At 37.1% G+C, this 13228-nt stretch overlaps 1 protein-coding gene across 2 annotated transcripts in view; it reads left to right on the top strand.

Moving 5' to 3' along the window:
* mdga1 (MAM domain containing glycosylphosphatidylinositol anchor 1) overlaps window positions 1-13228 on the top strand; it is a 211879-nt gene that overhangs the window by 70324 nt on the left and 128327 nt on the right. For both annotated transcript variants that reach the window (XM_079856011.1, XM_079856010.1), the window contains exon 4: window positions 3349-3523. In XM_079856011.1, the coding sequence (XP_079712137.1) occupies window positions 3349-3523 (175 nt within the window). The remainder of the gene's footprint in view (window positions 1-3348; window positions 3524-13228) is intronic.

The raw sequence follows: 13228 nt of genomic DNA, 5'->3' as shown, positions 1-13228 counted from the left end.
AGGGTTTGCTGGGTCTGTTGGGATCTGTGGAGCAGTAAAACACTGTGATGTGTGGCAGCGTCGTCTCTTTCACTGGTTCATCTGTTTCATGACCAATTTCTTCGTCCCATGTTGCGTTTCCTGTAGTGGCAGCATTTCAGTGTCTGTTGCCCTCAGCCCTGTTCTCTTCATATCACGGAGACTTTGAAAGTTTCTGTGGCACTGTGACTTTGCATTGCTGTAAGTGGGGCGTCTGAGGCCGCTGTAATGATAGCCTATCCAGCGCCATCTGTCTTACATCTGCTTACATCTCCCTTTGAGAGCCACGATGAATCAACACAATGATGCTGGAGTTTTGGGCTTCTGAGAACACAAACATACGTTTTTTGTTGACATTTCACAATCAATGGTGGATCCTGAGACTGGCGTAAGCACAGATCAGAGGTTCAGCTCACTACTGCCCTTTACTTGAGTGAATTGTTACCTACGATAGCGACTTTTCTCATTATAGAAGATTAAAAAAATACTGTATATAAATGTATACGCAAAAATGGATGTATATCCTGTAACTTATATGAAAGTATTTAATATATCTTTTTATCTTTGTTAGTTCATTACTTCATATAGACCCTACAGAGGACAAGCAGTTTGGTGAATGGATGGATAGTATGTATAAATATGTATATATATATATATATATATATATATATATATATATATATATATATATATATATATATATATATATATATTTAAGAGAAGTTTCTTCATATCAAGCCTGCATTTATTTTATCAGTAATATTGTAAAATATTATTACAATTTAAAATAAAGGTTTTCTATTTTAATATCTTTTAAAATATAATTTATTTCTGTGACGCAAAGCTGAATTTTCAGCATTATTATTCCAGGCTTCAGTGTCACATGATCCTTCAGAAATCATTCTAATATGATGATTTATTATCAATGTTGGAAACAGTTGTGCTGCTTAATATTTTTTTTTATAACCTATGCTACTTTTTCAGAATTCTTTGATGAATAAAATTTTTAAAAGAACAGCATTTATTTCCAATAAAAAACTCTTTTATAACAATATACACTACCGTTCAAAAGTTTGGGGTCAGTCATCTTAAAAAAAAAAGAAATTAATACTTTATTTCAACAAGGATGTGTTATTCATAAAAACTGATAGTAAAGATTTATATTGTTAGAAAATATTTCTATTTTGAATAAATGCTGTTCTTTTAAACTCTTTATTCATCAATTGAATCCTGAAAAAAGAATCAGAAAAATACTAAGCAGCACAACTGTTTCCAACATTGATAATAACTGAGCATAAAATCAGCATATTAGAATGATTTGTGAAGGATCATGTGTATACGGTTAAAAAACACAATTACAACATTTGAAAACATAGTAGCACTTTACAGTAAGTTTTTGGTGACAATTTAGAATGATTTATAAATTAATATTAATTTCATGTTAACAGATTTAACTTTATTGTGGAGTGTTGACATATCTTCAAATATTTCAATATAGTAATTTAATATAATAATACTTTCAAAATACTATATGAAATAGTTGAACAGTTTTGAGGTTTTAGCATCCAGATTATGGCGCAATGCAGTTTGTATGGGGCAGTTCCTCACTTCGTGGGTTTGTTCGGAGTTCTAGGTTGAGGAGGATGCAGCAAAGAGTCCACACATGAAAGTGGCACAACTTTTCAGTGAATTTGCCTCATCAAACAGCTTTCGATCAGCTTTTCTGTTCTTTGCCACCAAGAGGATAGGTTACACCCAGGAGCGCTCTCTCTCTCTTTCTCTTTGTTAATTTCTCACCCGCTACACCTGATAAATGAACAGCAGCTGTGTCCTAAATCCACAGGCAAATAAACCTAAATAAACACAAAGCTTGTCGTTTACACAGGTCTGTGTAATCCCATAATCCTTTGCACGTACGTCCTAACCTTCCCTCCGCCCCCAGCGCTGCCAACTACAATGGCCTGCTCGCCCATGTGTTCAGAGGTGACCCCGCTTTAATAGAAGCAGCTTACTGATGTCCAGAGGTGGAGAGGTGGAGGAGATTACACCGGCTTTACTTTGTGATTTTCACTTGCCCTTACACACTCAATGCAAAGATTGTGTGAAGGCATCAAAAGAATGATTGAGATGGATGAGAGTGTGATTACCGTCAGAGTCTGACCGCTGTACTTACACTAGGGTCAAACTTATGGAGTCCCACTGTACTTCTTGCTCGTCAACGTGACCGGCCTTTCTAGACATATTTTTTAAGCCGTTTTTCCTGTACATTAACTTAGTAAGACAAAATAAATTAGAGCTTTTTCTAATTTAAATGGCTAAATATTATTTTTTTTTTATACCATGGTCTGGGTGAATACTCGATTCTGATTGGCTGCAGGGTGTCCGTTAAAAAGTGATAATGTACACCTAAATAAACCGTCAGGCGTAACCAAGGAAACCAAGTTATTGTTTGTAACTTGTAACTTTAGATTTCGATTGTAAAACTAATTAAAATATAAACTAATGTTTTAAAAATGTGTTATTTGGCAAGTGACCATGGTATAATAAGCGGGTTAATGCCCTTCGAGTTGTCCATTATCAGGTTTTAATGGACTTCGGACTCCGCTGCGCGTCGGACGGTTCACGCCTCGCCGTCGTCCATTAAAACCTGATAATGGACACCTCGTCGGGCATTAACCCTTACATATTTCCTAATCATTTCATTAAGACATATCTTTTCATTGATTTTAATATATACAAAGAAAGTAGTCTGAGACCTCATTGACAATCTTTTCCATTTAAAAATGCAACTAAACAAGGCTTCAGTTTCTCTAGATATTTATTTATAGCTGTACATAGCTGATGTTGTGTGTGTGTGTGTGTGTGTGTGTGTGTGTGTCTTCCGGGAGAGTCTATGGTCCCTGTAAACCACATACACTGTATTGCCAAAAGTTTTGGGGCGTCTGCCTTCACATACACATGAACTTTAATGACATCCCATTCTTAATGCATCCATAGGGTTTAATATAGAGTTGGCTGAACCCTTTGCAGCTAACAGCTTCACCTCTTCTGGGAAAGCTTTCCACAAGGTTTAGGAGTGTGTTTATGGGAATTTTTATGGGAAAGTTTATGTGCGAGTGTGTGTGCGTGTTCTTGTATATTGTATGTGCATAGTGACATGGGTATTATAATGTAAAACATGATTTATGAGGACACTTCCAGGAGAGTGTATGGAGAGTCCCTGTAAACCACATATACAATTGTGTGTGTGTGTGCATGACATAAAATATGCACTGAAATGCAGTTGTGTTGCACGTTAGCTCATGAGTCTCTGAATGTCGCCCCCTGCAGGTACGGTGGACCAAGACAGCGGGCAGCGCTTCTGACAAGTTCCAGGAGACGTCCATCTTCAATGAGACTCTACGGATCCCCAACATCCAGAGAGTGCAGGGCGGCCGCTACTACTGCAAAGCTGAGAACGGGGTGGGGGTGGCTGCCATCAAGTCCATTCGCGTAGATGTGCAGTGTAAGTGATAGGGCCACGATCCCTCCTCTTCCCGGCCTGATCCCTCCCGGATTTCCTGCAGGAGGCGATTCAGTGTGAACTCTCCAGCGCTCCATCTCTGTCCTAGAGCTGGTTAAGAGAGGACTTGGGCTGGATATCAGTGTGGGTGGTTTTGGAAAACAGAAGGGGAAGCAATGCTCAGTTGAGCTGCCAAGACAATAGAAGAAACAAATCATTGCACCCACCAGCTTTTAGGGAGATTTAATAAGCTGTGAGTGATGGACATATGGGTTGTACTGGACAGATGCGCCTGGAGAGTTCGGGTGAATGAATTGGAAGGATCTCGAGTGAGAGTTGAAGCCATAGTTCAGGCAGGGTCACACTCTTTTTGTGTGTAAGGGAATCCCTGCAGTGCTGCACAGAACCATTGACCCACTGTCCCATTGAGCCATGGGCCAGGTCAGCGGCTACGGCCAGACCCCACCAAAACCACTTACAAAATACTCCTCACCCTCTCAGGTCAACCTCACATTCAACACAAACAACCCTAGGGTCTGTTCACTCGGCACTTTTTTATTTATTTTGTTAAACATATTTATACTTTTTAATTTAAAATAAAAGAATGAACTTTTTAATATGGATATATACTGTATATATATATATGTGTGTGTGTGTATATATATATATATATATATATATATATATATATATATATATATGTGTGTGTGTGTATATATATATATACTGTATATATATATATGTGTATATATATATGTATATATATATATATATATGTATATGTATACATGTAAGGGGTGTAACAATACATCGTTAAAATTGTGACGATATGTATCGTTAATGTAAACGATATGATTCGTGATATAGAGTTAGTTTTATCCAAGGCTCAGGTAGCTGTATTTATCAAAAGTGTAAATTATGTCATCATGTGCTCACCCCAATGTTGTTTCAAACCTATATGATTTTAGTGCAACTTCCAAACACTAATGAAGATATTTGCGTGAGGAAAAAAAATAAAATTTACGGTGTTTCAGTAACATTACTACATTAAACTACCATAGATAATGTTGAATATAATGTATAATAATGCAATGGGGGAATATTTGTGGGTCCTGATAATAATAAAATAATAATAATAACAAAGTAATAATAATAAAGTAATAATAAAAAAAGTTATTAAAATATTGTGAATATAGTATATATAGTATTGTATCGTGTGTTCAGTATCGCGATAAGTATTGAATTGTAACTTGAGTTTATAGTTACACCCCTAATATATATATATATTTATATAAACCATACAAAAGTGAATAAATTTTATATAGTTAAATGTTTTAAAAATATTTATTAATACCTTTTTATATTGTTTTTAATTATTTTCTTGTTATTAATATGGAAGAAAAAAAATTACTTCATGGAATATTCTCTGAAAAGTGTAAATATATTATGCTATTTAGCTTAAAACATTAAACAAATATAGTATATATCAAAAGTAAACAAAAATAGATTGCAAGGGGTCTCGAGATGCACTTTTATGAAGTATGCTCCAGAAATAATGGACAGCAGAAAATAGCTGAACAGCTTTCAAAAGTCTCTTAAAAATGCAACAAAATATTATCAAACTGTGCAGTGGAATTCAAAAAAACATTCTGTGTGTACCGGCCCTTATTCTTTCATAACTACCTTCCCTCATGGCTTTGCACGTCTCCGTTGCAACATGCTCGTAACCTCTCACACACTTTTGTATGTTTAATTTACTTCCAACCGTTAACACACAGCAAGAATCGGTGACCGATCTCCCTCTGCGATGTTGGACCATCACGCTTCCCCCAGAGGATAGATGTGTTGTTCCAGAGGGTTCCCTGGGGCTGGATGATAATTGTGTAGCAGGTAAACAGGGCAGGCTGACAGCAGCTCTGAGTGGAAGCTCTCCTGACGGGTGATGCTTGTTCAATTTTACCCTGCCGGCTCTATGTGGCTCCCTGGATGACTTCAGCACCACAACACCAGCAATTAGACTCAGCACGGACCACACACACACACACACACACACACACACACACACACACACACACACACACACACACACACACACACACACACACACACAAAACGTCCCCCCCCCCTCAATTTTCTACAGCACCAAACCCCATTACTGAGAGAAAAGAGAAGCAAGAGAGCAAGTGTGAGCTGTGAGATGGAAAGGTGAGAGGTACAGAAGGTGTGAGAGATAAAGATAGAAGAATTGCGGAAGCGGGATTGAGAGGTTGGGAAGGCATGACAATGAGACCCTCAGAACGGCCTGATTCTTTTATTCGGCTGATAAAAGATCCGTGCTATACTTTTGTAGCACACTGCCAGTGTTCACACATGGCCATCTTGGCACAAGCAGACTTTTAAGAGTTATTTAGTTGGAAAAGTGATGACAAATCTTTCTCTCTCATTTTCCGTTCACCTCCGTTTTCGCTGAGGTCTCTTTTGGTTATGGTTGCATCCAGAGGCGTTTTGATGTGTTCTGTTAAAGGGACTTTGACAGAAGCAGTCACTGTTCTGTGTGTGCTGTTTTCCTGATTTTATGTCAGCATATTTCATCTATTTAACCTCGGCCAAGCGTACGCTACAGAGGCGGACCGCCTTAGTTATCATCAGAGAGAGAGAGAGAGATATACAGGAGGAAGTGAGAGGTCGAGAGCAGCGCTGCACAAAACCACATATTAAAAAAAAAAGAACTAGTCAGTGGTCTGTCTCAAAAATTATTCAAATAATTAGGTATAATTAGGCTGCTTTAGGGTTTTGCATTTAAAGACAACTGGACGTAGTGGGATTGAGGCGTATGTTTAAAAGTAACATGCTTTAACCTGATATGCCATAAAACATTAGCCTGACTACGTCAGACTTCGTACTTCCGCTCAATTTCAGTTCGCTTCTGTACTCAGTCTGAGATAGTGACCTATCTCCCAGTTTTCCTAGGGCCTCAAAACAGCCGGCCAATCAACGAACAGAGGGCGGGCTGAGAGCCGTGACGTAGACGTTGATTGTACCGTGGATGCGTAGATTTACTTCACATAATCTGCAAATGTTCACTCCGGTATTTCGCTCGATGGTCTTGTTTTCGCATCATACATGTGTTTACAGTGGAAGTTAGATGCGGCTGAGCCGGCTCACAACACACGTCATAACCAAACGTTATGTGATTGGCTTACGGGTAACCAATGATTTTAAACTTCAGACAAGCGCCCCCCCCCCACCCCCCACCCCCCGCGAGAAAGAAAACGCTTTTCAATTATGCCCTTCCAGACTTGGTATTACTAGGCTAATAAAACATGCTGCGTATCACAAATTTTCTGAATTTGTATTTTTTAGTTTATGTTTTCCAGGGAAAAAATATGTAAACATCTTTGAACAGGATATATTTACTTAATATATTATACAAAATATATAATACTATATTAGGCATAATATATTAAGACATTTATATTTCCCCTGTTATTCACATAACAATAATAATAATAAAAAAATAAATAAAATAATATATATATATATATATATATATATATATATTTTATTATTATTATTGTATATATATATATATATATATATATATATATATATATATTATATATTATAATATTATATATTATTTTAAAAAGTGTTTATACAATTATTATTATTATTATTATCATTAATATATTTTTTATATTATTATCTTTTTATTTGATTATACTTTTGATTATTTTAAAATAAATGTTTTTATCATTTTTAAAACTATATGGTATATTTTAAAATATTTATTCTTTTTGCTTGCAGAAAATGCACTTTTGCTTAATATATTAAGCAAATATATCCTATTCAGAGATACTAAAATAATTTGCACAAGAAAACAAAAATCACTGCATTTCAGCATTTGTCAATTTAAAAGATATACTAATATGTATTATTATTAGTAGTGTTAGTAGTATTTGCAACAATAAATTTAATTAAATAAATATGTGACATCCTTATATAATAATTTTATTATAAATATTAATTTTGCTCCTCAAATAAATTATGATATCTTACTGACAAACAACAACAATTCGGATAAAGAAAATGATTTTTGCAATGTAGTGAGTTGTTGGGAAACTAGTCAGTAATCCCGAGTGCAGCTAATATGTAGACACTGATGATCCGAGGCCATCAAACACCTCTCACACACACTCAGCGTGGGCCAGGTCAGTCTTTGACCGTGGCACTTTGGCCAGTGAGACAGTGGGTAACTGTGTTCTGGGGTCAGCGTGCCTCTACTGTAAGGATGGACTTGGTTCAGAGACCCGGTTCTCACCCTTTCATTCATTCGGTACAGTTCAGATCACACACTCCGACTCCAGGTAAGAAACACAACAGCATGCGTGGAGTGACTGGTTGGGTGAACTTTGCACCACAGATTTATTCACTGCATACATTTTTTTAAATGACATTTCTTATATATATTTTCAGTATTTATATTGCATTTAGTCTAGATGGTATAATCACTGAATCCTATGTGCATATTCATGTAATTTAAAGTGGATCACTTGAATTGAATAAACAGTGTGATATTTCACACTTTTATTTGTTAGAATATGAAATGCACCTGTAATAAATAGATTATTTGTAGATAGATAATTGCATTTTTGATGACATTTTAGATGCTGTGCACAGTACACAGAATCACTTGATCATTTATTATTTCCTCTTCAGTTCTCATGAGTGCCACTTTCTGAAGTCTTAGTGCTAATGTTGGCTGAGATTATGAGCTCTTGACATGGCCTGAAACATATTTTGTTGCATGTTTGTGGAAGGTTTAATACTGTAAAAGTTCCTGCATGTGTTTCTTCCCAGAGGAGACTTTTATTGCTCAGATGTTGCTCTTTTTCATTTCTCAAGAGATGTAACGGTGTTCTCAGTCCAGGTTTCATTTAAGTATCGACTTTGTCTGAGATGATTCTAAAGAATAGAGCTATAATATGAATGTGGAAAATATGGACATGAAAGGATTTGATGAGAAATGTTTGAGCTTATATTGGGATTTCTGACTTTTGATTGTAGACATTTTTTATCTTGTAAAATCTAAGCAATTTCATTTACACTCTCATTTAAAAGTTTGGGATCAATAAAGAAATTTATACTTTTATTCAACAAGCACTCAGTAAAGACATTTACAACGTTACAAACAATTGTATTTTAAATAAATGTTCTTTGAACTTTATATTCATCAAGTGTCAAGGTTTCCACAAAAATATTAAGCAGCACAACTTTTTTCAAATTTGATAATTATAAGACATATTTCTTGAGCAGCCAATCATCATATTAGAATGATTTCTGAAGGATCGTGTGACACTGAAGACTGGAGTAATGATGCTGAACATTTTGCTTTGCAACTGAAGGAAAAAATAATAATTGTAAAATATATTTAAATAAAAAATGTTTTAAAATGTAATGATATTTCAGAAAATTACGGTGAATTATGCCCTGGAAAAAATACCGAGAAGCAATAGACTGCTTTATTTGCTCTACATTAAAAATTCCATTGGTGCCTAGGAAAAATATGAAAGAAATCTTATTTATGATTTTTCTTTCCATGTGGATCAGTGTGTATTTGTGATGTGGACTCCATTCAGGGTTTGTTCATGTGTGCTGAGCTGAAGTGTGTTCGGTTGTGCTGGTCGAGCGTGTTTGGGCACTCTTCTCCGCTCTGATTCTGCTGGAGTGTGTGTGTGTGTGTGTGTGTGTGTTTGAGCTGGCCTTAAGCCCCGGCCTGTCTGTGCCTGCCAGAGTCTGCCGTCACAATACAGTCCACAAAAAGCCCCTTGTGCTGAAGACACCAGAAGAGCACTGGAGGAGAATAGAAATGAACCAGTGACTCACACACACATTTTAAACAGGCCTGACACTATATACTAAGTCTTAGAGCACTAATTGGAAAAACAAAGTACAAGAATTTCCCTTTCTGTCATAGGTTTTAGAGCTTTCTTTTTCTTGTTCTTTCTTTCTCTCTCTCTCTCTCTCTCTCTCTCTCTCTCTCTCTCTCTCTCTCTCTCTCTCTCTCTCTCTCTCTCTCTCTCTCTCACACACACACACACACACACACACACACACACACACACACACACACACACACACACACACACACACACACACACACACACACACACACACACACACACACACACACACACACACACACACACACACACTACTGTCTAGGCTTACACAATGACTCACCTTTAGCCATACCCATCACAATCACAAAAGGTCAAATACAATGTACCTTCCCCTCAACCACAGAAGTGTACGTTTGTGTGTGTGTGTGTGTGTGTGTGTGTGTGTGTGAGAGAGAGAGTGAGTGCCCACATGTGGTTTTTCCTAAATGGCATTTTAGAGTGAAACCAAAACCAGTTAGTTCATCGTATGTGATCTGTCTGTGTCATCATCATCTCATCCACTGTCACCGAAAGTCTTTTTCAAAGGACTCAACATAAAGGAGAAGAGAGAATGAGAGGAGGATAAAGAAAGGTGGAAGAAAATAAGAGGAAAGAAAAGAGGAATCAGGAGAGAGGAGAGGAGAGGCAAAGTGGAATAGAGAGAAATGGTCAGTTTTTGTCTTTTGATTAAAATGGCCTTTACATTTAGAATTATGTTTCATCCTGTCATAAGTTTAGTCAGTTTAGCTCAGGTAAACTACTGATAAAATCATCAGAGCAGCGCTGACAACACGTTTCTGTGCGAGTGTGTGTCCGTACTGTATGTGTGTGCTTTTGAGTGAGAGTGAGAGAGAGAGAGCGAGAGAGCGGGAGAACAAGAATATTGTTTTAAGTCAGTTATTTCTATCTTTTGCTGTAGTGTGTCAGTAGGAAATATCAGTTTACATTTCCAAACATTCTTTTTGCCATTAATTGTAATAATCCAGTGAGATTTGTGTATGCACAAGGAGTCTGACAACAGCCGGTATGATCTGATCTCACCATCATCGAGTCCGTCTGTGATTACATGAAGAAACAGAACAAACTGAGACAGACTAAATCCAGAAGAACTGCGGGAAGGTCTCCAAGATGCTTGAAGAAACCTTCCTGCAAAGCTCCCTGAAAAACTATGCGCAAGTGTACCTGGACAAAAGCCGTTTTAAACGCAAAGGGTCGTTACACCATATGTTGATTTGAATTAGTTCATAGAAGTTAAATCATAAATAAATTCAATTTGTGATTTTATTTTTGAAAGCATTCTCACTTTACAGCATTTTAACACAAGTGCCAGTACTTTTCACAGAACTGTAGCTTTGCAGGAAGGTTTCTTCAAGCGTCTCGGAGACGTTCCCGCAGTTCTTCTGGATTTAGCCTGTCTCAGTTTGTTCTGTTTCTTCATGTAATCACAGACGGACTCAATGATGGTGAGATCAGATCAGACCGGCTGTTGTCAGACTCCTTGTGCATACACAAATCTCACTGGATTATTACAATTAATGGCAAAAAGAATGTTTGGAAATGTAAACTGATATTTCCTACTGATACACTACAGCAAAAGATAGAAATAACTGACTTAAAACCATTTTTGTGGGTGTGGGGTGGGTGGGTGGGGGGGGGGGGTGGGGGGTATTAACATGCCTGAGACTTTTGCTCAGTTCTGTGTGTCTGATTATTCTTATATGTGGCACTTCTTGGAAGAATATTATCATTATTTCAGATGATTATATTCTTCCAAGTTCTTCCGGAAAGATGGAGAGGGGAGCAATGATGAAGAGACAGTACAGACAGCGGCGGGACGACTCTTTGAGCTTCAGGATGTTAGACAGCGACAACAGGAGATAAGAGACGAGTGGAGGAACTCGTTCTCTCTCCTCCTCTCATGAGTTTAGCAGAGGTCGTGTCGCGGTCTGACCCGTGATCCTCTTCTCATGATAAAACTCCTCACTCCACGTTTGTTCTCTGGCTCGACTCACCATCCGCTTCAAAAAACGTTTTTTTCATGTTTCTGAAAGAAGTCTCTTTTCAAGGCTACATTTATTTGATCAAAAATACAGTACAAAATTCTGATTGACATTTATTATCATTATCAATTTTGAAAACATTTTTTCCATGGTTCTTTAATGAATAGAAGGTTCAAAAGAACAGTATTTATTTGAAAAAGAAATCTTTTGTAACATTACACATGTCTTTACTGTCACTTTTGATTAATTAAATTCATCATTAATTAAATAATACTAATAATCTTACGGGTTAAACCCATAAAGTGCTTCAGTTTTGCGGTGTTCATTCACGTCTTTGTTCTCTGGTTTGACTCGCCATCCTAGAAGCCTCTCGTCTCGTCAAACAGTTGTGCTAGGCCACGTCTTCTTCTAATTGGCTGATTGGGGTTGATGATGTTCCCGCCCCCTCACCCCTGTCTTTTGATGATGTCACCTGAAGGCATGCCCCCCCCCCCCCCCCCCCCCCGTCCCGTCCCGTCCCGTGCAGATCTGCCAGGCTTCCTCCTCACGCTTGACAGCAGGCTGCTGGATGAAAGAGAATGCTTCACACCACATGAAAATTTCATACGGCTCTAATAAATATCTGCAGGCGGTCTAACAGCCACACAGTCTCGCTGAAACGAGTGCTGGCTCTCCCTGCACCAGGCACGACGTGTTGGCATAGCCAGCTTTAGTTTATCTTTGAGATCATTTGGTGAGCGAATATTGGGGACTTTTTTAAAGTGTCTGAACTGCTCAGTTTTGTCTTTTCTGTGAATTTCTGTGAACTTGGTGGAAGTCGTATGTGGAAATGCGAGTTAATGTGATGTTGCTTCATCTGTAGGTTTTTTTCTCTCCAACTTTGTATTGAATAAACATTAACAAGAGCTTCACATTAGGGTTATTCAGTGAGACACTATTTAGCTCGTTCAAATTTATACATGTAGCTGAAAATTTGTTTGTAAGGGAGAAAAGGGCTAGACCAAAAGTAAGAGCAAAAATAGAAATAAAGTAAATATGACATTTTCTAAGTTTTATCATTGTGTTAACATTTATCCCCCCATCTTCTCCACTTAGACTCATCAAACCCATGATATATAAATGCTAGATCTGAATGGTAATGGTAACAATACAGGTGATTTTTACTTTATATGCATTATTTTATTGTAAGATGGTTAATAACTGTCTATCAGCTTTTCATATATTTTTGCAGACGCATATCTTATTGAAATGTGAAATGGGGAGCTGTAATAGAAGAGTCGCTCATGAATGGAACACCTTCTGCCTTTACAAAAGATGCTTTTGATTGCTCTGCCTTCATTCAGCAAAAAGTGTACAAAATAAAATAAATAAAAATCATGCTCTCTTTTTTAGATGAGTATTTCAAGGTTCTGTCTCTAAACAGGCTTTGAGTTACTTTTAATGGGAAAAGTTTCAGATTTTCTATTTATTTTATTATTTATTCATATTTTTTTCCATTTAATTTAATTTAATTTAATTTAATTTAATTTAATTTAATTTATTCAGAAAGGAGGATGGCAGTGGGATAGGATAATTTGGGATGGGATTTATTTTTGTGATCTGTGATCGAAAACGTTTCCCGTTTTGGTCTTCAAGATGGTGACAGGTTCTCGTGCATCTCTCTCTCCCCACTCTCTCTCTTTTTCCCTAACTTGTTTCTCTCTTAAACTCCCTCTGTGTCTCTGTGCTGTTTAAACCGTGTTATTCAGACTTGGATTGTGTCTACA

The sequence above is a fragment of the Squalius cephalus genome (assembly GCF_949319135.1).
Source record: "Squalius cephalus genome assembly, chromosome: 21".
Taxonomy (NCBI): Eukaryota; Metazoa; Chordata; class Actinopteri; order Cypriniformes; family Leuciscidae; genus Squalius; species Squalius cephalus.
The sequence above is the reverse complement of the archived record's forward strand: the minus strand, read 5'-3'. Positions and strand labels throughout refer to the sequence as shown.